The sequence below is a fragment of the Eurosta solidaginis genome, chromosome 1, assembly GCF_040869045.1.
Source record: "Eurosta solidaginis isolate ZX-2024a chromosome 1, ASM4086904v1, whole genome shotgun sequence".
In the NCBI taxonomy this organism is placed as follows: domain Eukaryota; kingdom Metazoa; phylum Arthropoda; class Insecta; order Diptera; family Tephritidae; genus Eurosta; species Eurosta solidaginis.
In genome coordinates, this window is record NC_090319.1 from 365,098,643 (window position 1) to 365,116,358 (window position 17,716).

A 17,716-nucleotide genomic window follows, 5' to 3' on the forward strand; every position below is an offset into this window, starting at 1 on the left:
CAAACTGAAGTTAAGTGGTATATCCTGGTTCTTATAACGCATCACCCTTCTCTGCATATCGATCTTGATGTCATGGTCAACTAAGAAGTCCACTACCAATATGACTTCATTAACAATCTCCGCCACAATGAATTTGTGTAGAACCATGACCTTTCCAATTATTGCCTCACATACCACTTCTCCTTGGACTTTGTTATACTCGCCTGTGACCGTAAGCAACCTTGCTCCAGGTAATGGCTTTACTCTCCTACTGACCAAATCAGATCGGATTAAGGAGTGAGATGCGCCCGTATCTACAGTCAGTACACGCTCCTTGCCATGCAGCTTTCCCCTGACGGCAAGACTGCTCGATTTTCTATCAATTTGCGAGATATCACAGGACATTCAATAGCTGGAGCTAGCTCTCGATCTCTACATCTTACTCGCTCTTCATCCCCTCCAGCCGTTTCTGCGAATGTTGGCTTTGGGTTTGTGTATGTGGCTCGCTTCGTTTCGATGTTCCGTATGCCATTTATAAAGCTCTGAATCTTTACCCTTTCAGTGTATTCCATGGGTGCGTCCGCATTCGCTAAATGTGCCAGCCTTTCAACATCCGACGCAAACTCCTGCAAAGTCTCATTCGCTCTTTGGTGACGGTTTTACAACTCAATTTGGAATATCTGTTTTCTATGCTCGCTTCCGTACCGTCGTTCTACAGCAGCCATCAATGCGTCATAACTGTTCCGTTCGTACTCTGAAATCGTCTGTAAGATTTCCGCTGCAGGTCCGTTCAATGCCACGAAGAGTGCAGCAACTTTATCTTCAGCATTCCAGTTGTTCACTGCTGGGGTCTTCTCAAACTGTAGCTTGAAGACCTTGAAAGGAACAGAACCGTCAAAGGATGGTGTCTTTACCTACGGATTGCTTGCTGAAATAGCTGGCCGATTTAGTTGTAACTGCTCCATATGACCTTTTAAATCATCTACTTCTGCCTGAAATTGAGCCATTTTTGCATCCTGCGCTTCCAGTTTTGATGATACCTGTTCCAAAATTTCTGCCGACATTTCAGATATACGTGCCTCTTGCGCTTCCAATTGAGATGCCACATATGTCTTTTGGTCTTCCAGTTGACACTTGCGACGTCATTTCTGAAATACGTGCCTCCTGTGATTCCAGTTGGGATGCCATATATATCTTCTGCTCTTCCAGTTGGGATGCCACATATGTCTTCTGTTCTTCGAGCTGTTTTTCCATCTTGGATGTTATCTGTGTCGACATTTCTGACGTACGGGTCTTCTGTTCTTCCAGTTGAGATGACATTTGCGACGACATTGATGTTACTGTCGATGTTTGTGCAGATGTTGCAGCCAAAATCATGTTCAAGTCTGTGCTCGTAACTGTCTGCGATGTTACGTTTTTCTCTTCAATTTTAGTTGCTGTCTCGTCCCCATCAGGATAAAAGACATACTCGTCCACATCGATTCCTTGCGACTCCATTACCTCTCGTAGCCGTGCTTGAAGTTCGCTCTTATTGCCAGTTGTATTCAATCCATGTTTCTCCAACTCCTTTTTCAGTTGCTGGATCCTATATTCACTCAACTTTGTCATGTCCAAGTTGTATTCCCAATCTTCGGAATTTATTCAACAATTCCTCTTCTGACACCAATTGTAACGAATTTACTGCAACCCCCCTTATTTGCAATCTTCTGCTAACGTTCGTATCGCCAAACTGTTGAGTAAATAGCTCCAATATTGAATAATGGAAAAATGGTCTTTATTAAAGTACTTCACAATAACACTTATACTTTGTAACTAGCTTCCTTAATAGCCAAACTGACTGACAGCTTAAATGAAACTGATCTATTGCCCGACAGATAGCGTACTTAACTGAAAACTGCTTCTAGCCCCTCTACCGCTGGTGGTTTTATACTCTGTGATTTCCTCGTGGCATCTTCTAGGCGCTTCCAGAATTTACTTAGTTACCGCCATATAATTATAACTACAGATGCACGTATATAACTTCTCAGATGCGTGTATTTGTGAGCGACAATTCCACAATTACAATTGCATACTTTTGAAAGCATCTCAGATAAGATATCTGCACGTGTTTGTGCATCTCTCCTCTGCTGCGTGTACGTACATATGTGTAGACATAATGATTTATTCGTTTACGTACATACAAGTGTAGCAGCTTGCTTCATTGTTCTTGTGGCGTTATTTACTTAGTATCAGATTAGTGATGGGAGTATCACTTAGTGTCTCTAATATTCGTCACAATATCATCACAATGGGCCACAATGGCCTAAGTGAGTCTTCGCTTGGACAGCGAAGGCGGCCACTTCAACCTACGCTAACATACTGCAGCTATTCCGTCTCGACGTAATAGTTCCATAACTAAGTATACAATTTATCAGTTTTGCAGATCTTGTAGTAAACAATATACTGAAGCATCATTGATCTAACCAAATTTTATATTAGAACAGGAGCCATACAAACGAAAACCTTTCACGATACTTTTTGCACCACATTACAACCCGCTTACAACGGAAGTTTTCTATTTATGCTGCCCACTAATGGTGGCACAATTTTTCATGCAGACAAACCCAATCGACTACAGTTCCGCATGCGTCATGGAATGTATGCGATACAATTTGTTTCTTTCATTCTGGCATAAAATAAATTTCGCTTTTTTCTTTCAGTTCTGATTCATTTTTCCTTTTCATTAGCAAACAAATCAAGTGCAGTTCTTGACTTTCAATATGTTTTCATAGCAGAAATACCAAAAAAAAGAACAAAAAGTGCAACACATATGAATGGTTGCCAAAAAAAACACAAACAGAGTCAAAGAAATATGGTGCGGTTAAATGGATTTTTTGCTAGTCTTTATGGGTTTGCGCTTTTCCTTTCATGTAAAGTGGCCATACCACACTCCCTAATCACACCGCTGAAATCTATTTAAATTCAATTAAAGACAATTGTTTCGTCTAGACATTGCCAAAGTTGTTATTTAACGAGGGATATTTTCATTATTGATCAATTAAGGTTCGGTGTTGGGAAAAGGAAACTTTTTGAAATTTAGCAACAGGAGTTTTGGTTATGCTAACTTGGTATAAGCCAGCCACGAAGTAATATGTTGAAGTTATTAACGAGTAAAACTCATTGCATTGATCGTTCCATGGCTTATTTAAATCTAATTTTTTTAGTTGAACGTATTTATATACATTAAACAAATATCTCTTAGCAATAGAAATGGGGTGTTTCACAAGACTACACAACTGCTTTTTGATTTTTCAATAACATATCGTTAGATTAGGTTAAGAGGGCGGGCATTTCCACTCAGAGATGTTTCTCTGATGAACCTAAGTAGGAAAGAAAGATGTACTTTGCTAATCTCTACCGCACTGTCGAAAAATCGCACGCTCAGAAATTTGAGTTGCCTTTGTTGCTGTCCTCGATATCGGCAGAGAAGGTGATGAATCGAATCATTTTCTCCTTCACCCTAACAGTTTCTGCATAGGGAGCTCGTTGGTATGCGCCACCGTCGAAGCATTGGTATAACAGCGCAATTACTTATAATGACAAACCTAAGTACTGTGACTAAAAATTTGTTTAGCCTCACAAGGAAGCTAGATGCTGTTGTCCTAATCTCATGTTCCTCTATTTTTCTCAGTTGATAACCCAGCGGTGGTCATATGCAGCTGTCCGCCTAACTTATGTCCATTTCGGAACCCTGAACGGCCATCTGCCAATTCATTTCCTTCAATATCGCTGTGACCTAGGACCCAGCAAAGGAAGAAATTGTGATGCCTTACGGACGCGAGCAAGGTTTGACCGCACGATATCTGACTTTACCACGTTGAATTATAATGTCTTTAAGGCGGCTTGGCTATAGATCCTCACCGACGATCGGAGCCACACTGTCCTGGAACATTCTTGCTGCTCTCTCTTTGGCAAAGACCTCCGCCTGGAATACACTGCATGTGTCAGGTAGTCGATACGATTAATTTACCTGCAAACGCTTTATGTACATTCCAGCACCCAAAGCTAGTTTGGCTTCTGGGAAGGAATCAAATGAAAGAAGAATGCCTAGCATGATTTTTTTTTTTTTTCTGAAGTTTTTGAAAAGTAGAACGAGAATTCTTTGGACAGCCTTATTTAGTTAATGGAAGTTAGTTATAATGTTTCACAGGATATGTCAATAATGTTTCCTGCCTCTTTCGATGAAATGTGTAAGATATTAACGAGACCCAATCTTACTCTTGTTGCGTGGCCTATGAGGCAGTGATTCTCAAACAGGGTAGATTAATTTAAAACAAATTATTATTTTATAGCAAAAGTCCTCGTAGCTTATTGGGAGTTCTCCGTTTAGTCGTCAAAGTAATCTAAATCTATGTGAGGTCTCAGATGTTTGCTCAGTGACCAAACTGAAAAAGCCTGTCAACAACCAGGATTTATGTTATTAAATAACTCGTTTCTCTTTGCAAAGTCTAATAGCTCTCTAACCTATGCTACTTGCTGCTTCTAGATCTGATATCTGGGTCACTCCTAATAGCTAAAGTGTAGCCCAGCCTCCGACCCGCACGTCCTACATCTACTACCACTGACGCGACCTAATTAAAAAGCATTTTACGCCAAATGTTAATGTGCAGTCAGAGCATCCATTATGGGCCTACAATCCTCTTTTTTAATAAGAGCAGTAATTTTGTTAGTTTAAGGTGCAGTTCTGCGCTTTTTTGCACGGCTCCAAAACAGCCAACACCAAATCGTTGTTACAACAACCACAACATTTTTTTCAGTGACAACTCAAATCGAACAACGAAGACCTAGTTTCTTAAAACGTTTCTGAAGCATTTTCATATCTGACCCGAAACTTGAACCACGACCCTTCAGTACTGAGTACTTACTATACATGTCTGTAGCTAGAACACGCGTTTGTGTGCTAGATACTAATAAGTATCTTTACTACATCTAGAAAGGGACCATTATCTAGCAGAGATGTTGATTTCATCAATCACCATTAAGTTTCTCAACATGACCCACACTGCAAGCAAATAGGCAATTACTCAATTTTTCAGAAGATGCGTTGGCTTTTTATCAAACAGAAAATCATGCGAAAACAAAACGCATAAAACATACGAATCGATATTTATTACACATATACAACATGTGTGCTCATCTGATCACGCTTACGCGCTACACGCCTACTCACGTGCGCCTCAAGTATCTGCGTGACGTGTGTAATCAGCCACACGCTTACTAATCACAGATATGCACAAACATACAAACATGCATATTTAGGAGTACTCAAATCTATATTGTATTTAATATTTTTTTCATATTTCGCGATCGTAAATCTATAATGTTGCAACTATTTATTTAACACCTCAATTATATTGAGGCAACAGAACTCAAATGATGCACGAGCGTGCGGTTTGAGCAAATGTGTATGTTTAAGTGTGCGTGTATAGATATAAATTCGAATTGCGCAGCATCTCTAAACTAACCATTTACAACATGAAATCACATTGAAATGCTCATATTTATAACCATTATATATTTTTTTCTCTCTAATCAGCAGCCAATACGAAAGTCCCTACCGTTCCACATATAGCATACCAACGAGTCTTGGCATACGTCCCTATCATCAGCAAACGCATTTGAGCAGCAACGGTGGTGGTGGTGGTGGAAGCGGTTGTAATAGTAATTTGCAAACACCTGATTCACCGCGCAGCACGCGCAGTGCACCATGGCCACGTTCGCAACAACGTTCACTATTCGGTAATAATCCCTCAAGTCCGCGCTCAGTACGATCAGCGTTTGCATCGGGTGGTGGTGGCGGTGGCAGCGGTAGTGGAGGTGGGAATTCACATCATCACCATCAACACCATCACCATCATCATCACCAATCCGGTTCATCGTCGCAACATCGTCAGTCATCTTCGCATCGTGATCACGTCTCTTCATCTACGGGTCATCAGCAACGTTATCGTTCAAGTTCGGTAGAGAGTCATTCCTCAAATGAGTCACGTTCGACGCGCAGGTGAGTGAAGCATTGAATAACACTATGCAGCACTCGGCTTGGTATTGGAAGAGAGCAATTTGGTTTTTTTTTTTTTTTGTTTTCTTAGATAAAAGTAAGTTTGCCGTAGTGAGCCTCATAAATATAGATATTAGCTTTCGAAGTTCAAAATTTGTCCTACGATTTAGGGAATGGTAAATCCTATAAATATTTCTTTAAAACAAAAAACCATACTACGTCCCGATTGTGTATTTCTAGCGTCATGCCAATTTTAGATAATTTCTGAACTGTTCGCGGCTTATTTTGAGAAATAATTACACGATTATAAAAGCAACTCTTTCAGAATCGTTTGGCAGAGTTCGGAAAAATGTATTTATGTACACGAAAAATTGTCGAACGCTTATTATTGGATTGTTATCGGCATGTTATTGGTAGGTTATCGAAGAGTTATCGGTAAAAATGTTCTTGAATAGATATCCGTATATTACCGGTGGGTTATCTGTGTGTTATCGGTTAATTATCTGAATGTTTTCGATTTTTTATCGAAAATTTATGGATGATTATCGATTTTCAGAAAAATGTGGGAAATTTTTTGTCGAAAAACATTGACTTGTTATAAAAAAAATCGTTTTATACGAAAAAATCAATTTGTTGTTGAAAGATATCGTCTTCTTATCGAATAAATATCGATTCGAAAACCTAAAAAATCGGTAAATTTTCGATAACAAATCGAAATAACAGACCGAAAATTTTTCAATATTAATCGATAACGTTTCTATAGTAAAGCGATATATTTTCGATAAAAAATCGATAACTTTTCGATAACAAATCAATAACACCACGATACCCCCGCGGGTTTTGTAGCACAACTTTTAGGGGGTTTGCCAGCACAATATATAGGTTCTACAACCCAATTGTTAACCTCACCAACCCGTGGCGAATCCTGCTTTCTGTAACAACCGAGGCTCTGACGATACCAAGTTACTCATGGATCTGGGCGGTGGGAGGGCGGTATGGCCTAGATGGTTTCATGTAGTTATACCAAATCGTTCCCGAGATGGTGGGGCTTGGTACCGGATATGCATCTATCAACGGAAATCAACATCCATAACGCTCCACAAGGCCTTCGGGGGCTGCCCTTATCGCTACAACAACAACAATATCGATACCAGTTCATGTCGATAACAAATTTATAACCCATCGATAACAAATCGTTTACTGCTTCTGCACGTGTAGCATAATTATTCGCAAGCATTTCGATGCTCTGAGTTCCAATCCTCTATCAGAACGTTTCTAGAAAAATATAACAAGCTACTGAGCGGACTCGTGTTCAGGGCATCAAGATGAAAGCGAATCCCTTTTTTGTGTGGCTATGCAATTTATCGTTTTTAATTTTTTCGAAGATCTGCCTTATGACCCCTTACATAAGCTATACAAAAATTATTCAGTTCTAGTAAGAAAACGTGGAAGAAGCTATATTTTTACTTTAATAAAATCTTAAATATAAAAAATAAAAAAAAATAGAATATGTCGAAGTGTCAAATTATGAACTTCGAAAAACAAAGTTTATTTTTCTACCTATGGCTCAAAACAATTTAATGCAAATAGATAAAAATTTATTTTACCGCACAGTGTAAGTACTGAAAAAAAATTGTACAAACGAACTTGTGCATCAAATTACTTGATGTGCGCGTTGGACAGATGCTCGCTTGCAGGCACGTACGATCACATTACAGCTGACTGCTAAGTGGAAATATGTTTTTGATTACCAATAATTTGGCGCAATATTGACTCTAAATGCAATTACATTGCTTGAACTATTGAACTATGTTTGTGTAGCTTGAATATTACAACATCGTATCTTATTTTATTCTCCCCGCTCTGATCTTCATTTCACCACACTTCAACTCAACGTTACAATGTCCATACAGACATCGACATCGTCATCGTCGTACCTCCGATAATGAGAGTGAATTATCACGTGGTTCTGGACGTTCAGGCCGTTCACATCATCGCAAACGTCGTCGTTCGCGTCATCGTCGCGAATCTGCTGGTTCTGAGCATGAGAGTACACGTGGTCGTAGCTATTCTGGACATCGTTCGTCATCGGTGCGTAGCAATTCAACCGAGCTAATCGATTCGACATTACAATGGCGTGAAGCGCAACGTCGTCAAGCTGAAGCTAGTCTGGGTCAAAGTTCCGTACAACAGGCATCTGTATCGAAGAGTAGTATGGTGGCGCGAAGTTTGCATAGCAATGATAGTCATTCGGATACGCATTCGCATCATAAATCGCGGCGTCATCGGAAGAATAAGTAAGTAGAAGCGATGTATAAAGTGGAAAGCCCATTAAAAAATATCAAGCAATTTTTTTTTAACTTTTCCACTTTATTTTTATTTTCAGATCACCTTCTGAGTCACGTAATCGCGTTTGGTCTAGTGAGCTTGCAAAACATTTGCAATTTGGTTTGGTTGACACAACTGGCATGACTGAAGATCAGCTGCGTGAAATACCTTACACAGTAGTGGAAACGAACTCGAAGCGTTCTGCGGGAAATATGAAGATTCATAAAAGTGGTAGTAAGAGTAGTGTGGGCGGAAAGAGTACTGGATCAGGCAATACGCTAACAAATGTTAGTGGATCGACTGGTGGGCAAGGCAAGAATCGTGTGGATCGCATTAGAGGGTGAGTAACAGTTTTTATTGAAAAATAATAATATAACAGTGATAGGACTGAAGACGAGGATGATATAAAATAAATGAGGGAAATTAGTGACGCATGTTGTCATCCTATATACCCTATTATTAACGCAAAGAAAGTACTTCAGTCTGCAGTCCTCTTTTTCAAGTACACCCCAATCTATAAGCGAACGAAGTGACGAACTGAAAAAATTATGACCCAAAAATTTTCAAGAAAATATAGGTTCCTTTTCCTTACATAAAATTTAGTTAGAGGAACTAATTAGCCTAACAAAAGTTAGTGTTCAGTGACCTTAAGCCGAGGAAGATTTAACTGGCCGATCTCGCAAAATCTGAACGTAATGGTAGTATTTACCAGAAGTTTATTCAAAAAACAAACTGAATACCCCTACAATGAACCAAAAGCAACGTTCAAGAGTTTGATAGGACTGACCCTATTTCCTATTTCGAAATCCGTTTTTAGTTTATAGCCTGGAATCTTTTAGAGATAAAAACATGATATGCTTATTTCGGTTATCTCAAAAAACTTCGAATCGTTTTCGTACCATCATCGCACTAAAGATTTGCAGTATATCACTGTTATTAGAATTGAATTTTTCAATTATAATTTTTGATTTAGCAATCACATACAAACAAATGATTGTAGACTGTGATTTATATACAGTGGATGATGGTACAATTACGGATTGTAATCAAACTGTGATTGCAATCAGAAGTGATTAAAGAACCCAATGAGATTGCAATATTTGTTGTATTTTATGATTGCAAGCTTTCGCGAAATGAGAGACTAATACAAGGCTGTGTAACTATGACTTAAATATCGAATGCTGTATGGTATCATATACCATTCGTTTTAAAGGTCGAATTCAATAAGTTTGATTCGGTTCATTATGATGAACAAGTTACTAATTTCTGCTTCAGTCGAATGGATGCCGATATAGTTAACCTTGCAGTTGATGCCATTGATTGGAATTCAATACTTTCCAACGTTGATGTTGCCAACTGCTTTGAAATCTTTAAATATAAGTTAGATGAGATCTGCGTTAAGCACATCCCAATCCTTAAGAAACCCAGATATAAAATACCTTCGTATACAAAACGATTGTTAAAACTTAAGAATTTAAGAAACAAATATTTCAAGAAGTTAAAATTATCCAAATCTGTTATACATAAAGAGAAATTTCTGTTTTATTCAAGTAAATTTAAATCCATGAACAGGGACTTGAAGCGTAATTATACTCGTAAGTTCGAATCGGATATAAAGCAAAACTCGAAATCATTTTGGAGATATGTCAGTTCCAGAAAATCGTGTTCGAGTATACCTTCTGTTGTCTATCTCAATGAGACCAAAGCGCACTCCACTATTGAAGCTGTTAATCTCTTTGCTGATTTCTTCAAGTCAAACTTCGAAGCTGGCACTGACTTTGATCAGGTGTGTTACACGAACATAAATTCCCCAATAAATTTTGGATCGCTAACATTATCGCTCGCTGATATAGAAGAAGGAATCCGACAACTGAAGATGTCTACTAAAACCGATGAGGATGTGTTGCCTTCATACCTATTAAAAAAAATGTTCTGCCCTTGCTTCCCCATTGTTAGTTCTGTTCAATAAATCACTTGAACGAGGAGTGTTTATTGATGCGTGGAAAGTCGGTTCTATCACTCCAGTGTTTAAAAGTGGTAATAAGACCAATATTGCGAATTATCGGCCAATTTCAAAGATATCCTCAGTCTCAAAACTATTTGAGGCTATAGTTAAAAATAAAGTTTATTTTGCGGTAAATCACTTGATTTCCGCTCAACAACACGGTTTTGTTAAAGGTCGTTCAACAGTTTCAAACCTCGCCATATTTTCGGAATACTGCATTTTTGCGTTTCAAAATCGCCTTCAAGTTGATGCAGTTTACACTGACTTTTCAAAAGCTTTTGACAAGGTGAATCACACAATTTTATTATTGAAACTGAGAGCTCTAGGATTTCATTCCACTCTTTTAAAATGGCTTGAAACCTATCTCTCCTCTCGTAAATTTGTGGTTACGGTTGATGTGGCATCATCTAATCCTTTCATTGCGAGTTCTGGGGTTCCACAGGGTAGCATTCTGGGCCCGCTTCTCTTCGTAATTTTCATCAACGATATAACCAGCTGTTTCAATTATGCAAATTTTCTGTTGTACGCTGATGATCTTAAGATTTTTTCGACAATTACGAGCAAGGAAGGCATGGTAAGGCTACAATCTGATATAGATAATGTTGCCCACTGGTATAAACGTAATAAGTTGAACCTTAATATAAAAAAGTGCTCACATGTTTGCTACTCAAAGTCGCGCTGTCCGTTACCCACATGGTATAAAATCGATGGTCTTCGATTATCCACTTTAAGTGAAATTACTGATATTGGTGTTGTATTCGATTGTAAATTTCTGTTTCAAACCCATTTGAATTACATAATTGCGAAGGCATATTCAACACTTGCCTTCATCAAACGATTTAGCTCTGATTTTACCGATCCTTACACATTAAAATTGCTATACACCTCTCTTGTGCGGTCTAAATTAGAATACGCCGTCTTTATCTGGAGGCCATTCTATAATTGTCACGTTACCATGCTTGAACGTTTTTGTTCGCTTTGCCCTACGGTCGTTGCATTTCAATGACCCGATTCCTTCTTACAGTAGTCGCTGTTTGCTTATAAGCCTAAAATCGTTAAACAGCAGACGTTCTATTCTGTCTCTCACCTTAGTTTTCGACTTGATAAGTGGAGCGATTGACTGCCCATTTCTGCTGGCCAGAATTTGTTTCAACATTCCACAGAGGAGTCTACGCATTAACGATACCTTCTGGCTGTACACGGTTAGAACAAATTACGCGTCTAATGCTCCAATTTCAAGAGCTTTAAAAGAGTTTAATATGCTTTCAAATCCTGCGGGTCTGGACTTTTCCTCCACAAAACATATGTTTAAATCGATATTAAATGAATTATATACGTAAACTTTTAGGTAACTTTTAGGTTTTACGTTTAAATAACTGTGTGTCTATTTTTTTTTTTTTTCTTGTAATCTGTATGAAAATGTTCACATTTTCTAGATTAATCCGAGATAAATAAATAAATAAATAAATAAATAACACCTTATATTGGCTGCTTTTTCAAAAACGTCCTATTTCAGCAAACTTTTTTAAAACGCCTTAATTTAGAATACGGTTCAAGATTTCATTACCACAAAGTTCTACTTTAAAGCGTTCTTCAAACAAATTCTAAAAAAGACCATTTTTATATCGGCTTCCCAAATAGGCTGATATTCCACCCAGGCGTCGATATGTAGCAATTTAAAATCATAGCTTCATATTAATAATACTTCTTTTTTTTTTTTTTTCTTAGAAAATGTGAACCAGTTCAACCAAATATCAATAGTGATCGTATCAGGTGAGCACTCAAATTAGTTTATGTTTCGCGCTTTCAGCGAATAGTATTTTGTTGGTACTGTGGCCAAAGAGGATACATTTGCTACGAGTGGCGAGTAACTCGCTGGAAATAAAAAAAATTGATGCCGAATGTTTTATATGAGAGACATTTTTGAATTGTCTCCCATTTATACATGCGGTGGAGGCACCTTAGGCAACTGCAATTTTTGTAAAGAGAATTAATTAATTAAATACATTCGGAAAAATAAACACAAATACCCCGCGAAAATGTATAGAAGACATTTTATGCACATCTAGTCCAAAAAAAAAAAACACCAGCGACTACCTCATAGAAAACATCGACCAAATGGCTACGAGTAGCAGATTGACGTCTCTTATTATAATTTTTCCTCTTTGCTGTGGCGAATATAAGCATTTCGATACATTACTGTGCAACTAAGCTGTCACACGTACATGCGAAGCTAACAGCAAAGAAAATATTTCGCTTACATATATGTAGTCAGCAGCTAAGAGCGAAGAAGAAAGAAAAACGGTCACCCATTATGTAATCATGAGCTAAGAGCGATGATCACATTACTAACACATATGTATATAGCTAAATAACCAACTTTAAGAAACAACTATTCGAGAAGTCTGGTAGTGAAAAGTCTAGACCCTAGGAAAAATGGGTGAACGATGCAACTGAGAGTATAAGAGCAGCGCCAAGTAATCAGTTTGATTTTAACACGTTAAAAGTGAAGTACGCGAGTAAATAAAGAATTCTTTGCTCTATTGAAAATTTGTGCTATTTATTCGACAGTTCAGCGATTCGAACTCTAGCAGTAGGTGCGGAGTAATCAAGAATTTCTAAAATTCGCTACAATACGTTGTATATACGTTTCCATCAGTTGAGTTAAGGACAAATTTTTCTCTGATCAGCGGGTTAAGCCAACTGTCAAATGAAAGAATTATCCTTAAATTTTTATTCAAAAAGATTTCTTAAATCTCAGTAATATGACGTAAAGTCCCAACCGTTGAGTTGATCAAAAATACTCAACTGTGCTTTCAAAAATTCTCACTCAACACCCAGAGATACTATCCTCATTTTTTTTCTATATAGTAGCGAGCATGAAGATAGTAGTGGCCTTTTTTTTTTTTTTGGAAATTGTTTTATATTTTTTTTTTTTTTTAATAGGACTGCTGAGGGTTCACCAACTAGGGTTGGATATATTAATATAAAAAAAACCGCTTACAGTAAACAATTTGTTGTTGCATAGTTCTGACAAAAATTCAAAATGTTTAATTTCAAGCTTATGCCCATATTGGGACTTTCAAGCGACTGACAATCGATATAAAAAATTAAAACTATTTCTGTAATTTTTAATGTTTCAATGAAAACGAAACTATAACATTTGTTAGTGCCCGTGAACCAGAATATGGATTTTAATCTAATTTTAAATATTTTTCAAAATTTATTTAATAGATCATACTTGCAAAGCTCCTCGAATGTAGCAGACAATGCTGGTGCACGAAATGGATCGATACGCTCTGCCAGCACAATATCCTCGAGAGAGTGTGAAAGGAACAACGGATTAGTAAGGTAGGCTAACTTGTGAAAGAAATATACAAATTCATTGAAGAGATGGCGCTAAAGCCTCACGATTAGAGTTTATTAAAATCCGACTGAAACTTGATGGAAATCGTAGGAATTAACCCAATTGGTTTATCTGTTTTTTACCTAAAAGCTTCTCTCTTTGCTTCGACTTTACCTTCCTACTATACTTCCCCTTCACCGTCTTCATATCCTTCTTTCTTCTCCCACTCCTTCCACTTCTCACTTTCCCATTCCTTCTCCTTTTCCTCCTCTACCTCCTTCTCATTCTCTTTCTGCTTTTTCATCTACTTCCCCTTTTCCTTCTTTTACTTCTCCTTCTTTTCTTTCTCCTTTTTTCCTTCTTCTCTCTCTACTTCTACATCTAATTATCCCTTTCTTCTGTTTCTCCTTCTCTGTATTCCAATTTTGTTTCTACTTCGACTTCCCCTCCCTGTTTTTTCTCGTTCGAGTCTATTTAAAAAACATGTTTACCTATCTTAGTTTCCACTAAAAAAATCAACTTAAATATCGACATATTTTTTTATACCCTAACGAAATAATTGTTATACCATATTAATGTCTCTCGTTTATACAGAATGATGTCCAGCATGAGCATGGGCGATTTTATCTCACCAACCGGCTCTAATCTTAGTCCATTAGAGAATTCTGCGTTGCGCGTCTCACATGAACATACCGATTCTGGTCTAGGAGCAGATCAAGATTATGCCTATTCTTCTGAGAGGTAAGCCCAGTTGTCTTGCTTCTCTTACTAGTTTTTGAAAGATCCTTAAAGCAAGGAAACATGAAATACTCATTAGGTGACTCCCTAAATTTCTAAGTGAGAGTCCAGACAACTAAGTCATTGATCTGCAACATAAGCCACAATTATTTCCATTACTATTCACATTTGTTTTTTTTTCTTTATTTTAGATCTAGTGATAGCACACGTTATGGCACAAACAAATCCTCGGGCGCCTCTAGCGGCAGCCATCGTAAATCAATTGGTGGCGGCGGAGGTGTTGGCGGAGGAGTTGGAACATCTACGTACAACAGCTTAATGCAAAAAACTGTGAGTAATCAGCAAATGCAACATCAACAACAACAACAGCTACAGCAACAATCCTCGCAACGCCAAAATTCATGCTATGCACCACGCCAACAACAACTAACACCATCGAAACCCATTTATAACAATTCCTCTAACTCATCTCATAATAATCCTGCCTATCCAATGGGTAAGTCTTTGGCACCCATACACTCCACATCCAATGCCCATAACCACGTATCCCTTCAAACTAATCATACTAACATAAATGAGAAATGCACTCCAAAAGCTGCAAACCCAAACCCAAGCATAAACAATAACTGTAAAAACAACAACAACAGCAACAAAAGCAGCAATAGTGGTGTTGGCAATCGTCTATTGATGAATTACACCACATTTGAGAATAATCAATACAAATTCAGTTTGAATAATGTTTTTGGCAAAGCGACTGGTGGTTTTTCGGCGACGTCATCAACAGCAGCAGGCAGTGGTCATAATGTTAGTAGTGGAGATAACGGTAGTAGTTTTGGTTATAATGGTGGTGGTGGTGCTGCTGCTAGTAGTTGTAGTAATACATATGGTTGTGGTAATAATTTAAGTTCTAGCACAAATCGCATGGATAGTTTTGTCGAATGGCCAAATACACCTGCGGCGCCCTATTACTATCAGGGTCCATCAACGGTCACCGGCGTGCACATCAAGAAACGCGATGCTAAGTCGGACATTGGTGTACCTACACGTCGTCTCTCCGGACAAGCGCTAACCAAAACACAAATGCTTACCGGTCAACTACCTGGCGCGAGCTATTATCATGCACGTGCACCCATACATGCAGCGGGTGTAGCAGGTTTCGATTCACGATTGCATTCAGCCAAATCAGATCTTTTTCTTTCGTATATACATCATGGCGCGAGTGGTTCATCTGTTGTTGGCGCTGAATACGAACGTCCCTACATTTACAACTACAAAATGCCACAAATGCCCGATTTTCTACGTAGCTCTATAGGACAGCAGCATCAGCAGCAGCAGCAACAACAGCAGCAACAACAGCAAACATCACCCGCATCTACAGCGGATGCACATCAACAAATGCCAGCTTATCATATATCTGGCGCACAAACTGCTGATCCGCCGCCCCCACAAACAACGCTTTACAAGCCTACATACGTGGGAGGTGGCGGGAGTAGTAACAATATCGGTGCTGCTGCAGAGAGTACGATGCTTTATGGTGGCGCTGCACCTGCTACCGATGTACTCTACTATCAGTTTGATAACGGTAAACCGCCCATCGTTCAACAACCTAAATCTTTGATTAACAAGACCACAAACAATGCAGCAAGCGGCAGTGGTGTCATAGGTCCATTAGTATTCTTGCAACATGCCAATGCCACATTGACGTCAACAGCAACTACATCAGCACAGCAGCCACAAAGTGTAAGTAAAATTTTGCCGTAAATGAGGCTCATCAAATCAAGCAAAACTCGTAAACGGAATTGGAAAACGTCTTTTTGCATGTTTTGTGTGGCATGTGGCATGTGGCGTTTTAAATGTGGCATGATCGCGCTAGTTGCACGTTCTTCTTGTTTTTTTGTTTTTTTTTTTGTTTGTTTTTATTTTGTTTGTGATTAACGTGTTGTGTTGTTTCTTTGTTGTGCTAAGTAGGTATGTATATAATCTTTATCGTTTGTGTGTTGTTTTTGTTTACCGTCGCACCCTTTGTTTGTTTCTGTTTTTGTTTGTTCCGTAGCACCCAACCGTAAGCAAACACAAAATCAAGGCAAATCTCCGTCATTATGCTAATAGCTGCCAATACTATTTGCGCTTTATTTACATGAATACAGTTAAGTGTGCGTATATTAGGGTGGACCCGAATCAAAATGTGTCTTTCATTCAGGTACAGTGAAAATATTGTTCAGGACAACCAAAAAGATGGCCCGTAAAAATTTCAGCTTTTTGTTTTAATGTTTAGAGGAGCATTATTTTGACATTGGTTTTTACACACAAATCGTATGGGGAATCTCAAACAGTTTGGGGTTGAACTTTAACCTCGAATAACTACAAAAGTGAGAAAATAATTATATCGGGCCCTTTTGTAGACCCTTCAATTTCCTATTAGAATATGTATAGCCAATTAGGTTAGAGGTTAGAGCTTTTGTATATTTTTATAAAAACTTGAAAATTGCTCTTATGATTCTTATTCGTTGGCCATCACTAAATATTAAAACAAAAATCTGAAATTATTAGAGGCTATACAATATTTTCATTTAACCAAATTTTTTTGGCCCACCTCAGTGTCTATGTATAGTGAGGTGCTCCGACAAATATCAGAAAAATGTTACACAATTTTCGAGAAAGCGTCTTTTATTTTTTGTTCAGTATAGTGGATCAGTTATCCTGGTCTTTCCAGCTTAGCTCGGCGTAACTTGACTTTACCTAATAAAGTCTTCAATATACATTTGCAAAAAATTTATACAAAATTAGCGTCAGGTGGCAACCCTGCACAATATTAATTTTATTGAAAAGACTGCATGTATGAACTGCGTTTTGTTTAACGTCCATACTGCATATTTTTATCATAATTTTTTTTTAAAAGGTGGGAATTTTGTAAAAACATCAGAACATATGTCATGTACAATAGCTGAAGCCATGTTTGATATAAAAGGTGAAAATCCTCCCTTAAAAATCTTGCAATTCGTAGCAAACCTAGGTATCAGTCCTCCCTAAAAGTATATCTTTTGAAATATGTCGTGTTAAAATTGGACTTAAAATACCTTTCGTTTGGTACTTATATTGGTATATCTCATCTAATTAAAAAAAAAAAAATCAGACCGATGGCAACCTTGTTAAACCTTAACGGTAGTAACATACCATTTGACAATTTCTTTCGCCTTCCTGTTTGACATAAAGTAAGTAAATAAGTCGGAGCTATTGCATACCCAATCCATTTTGAAATCCTGTATCAATATTTAAAAATCGA

At 38.0% G+C, this 17,716-nt stretch overlaps 1 protein-coding gene across 1 annotated transcript in view; it reads left to right on the plus strand.

Annotated features, from left to right (window-relative positions):
- LOC137238171 (uncharacterized) overlaps window positions 1-17,061 on the plus strand; it is a 137,371-nt gene extending 120,310 nt beyond the window's left edge. Inside the window, exons 9-15 of the mRNA XM_067762846.1 lie at window positions 5,558-6,019; window positions 7,930-8,313; window positions 8,403-8,684; window positions 12,078-12,122; window positions 13,584-13,700; window positions 14,290-14,436; window positions 14,625-17,061. Of these exons, the coding sequence (XP_067618947.1) occupies window positions 5,558-6,019; window positions 7,930-8,313; window positions 8,403-8,684; window positions 12,078-12,122; window positions 13,584-13,700; window positions 14,290-14,436; window positions 14,625-16,194 (3,007 nt within the window). The 3' untranslated portion in view covers window positions 16,195-17,061. The remainder of the gene's footprint in view (window positions 1-5,557; window positions 6,020-7,929; window positions 8,314-8,402; window positions 8,685-12,077; window positions 12,123-13,583; window positions 13,701-14,289; window positions 14,437-14,624) is intronic.
- The last annotated feature ends 655 nt before the right edge of the window (window positions 17,062-17,716 follow it).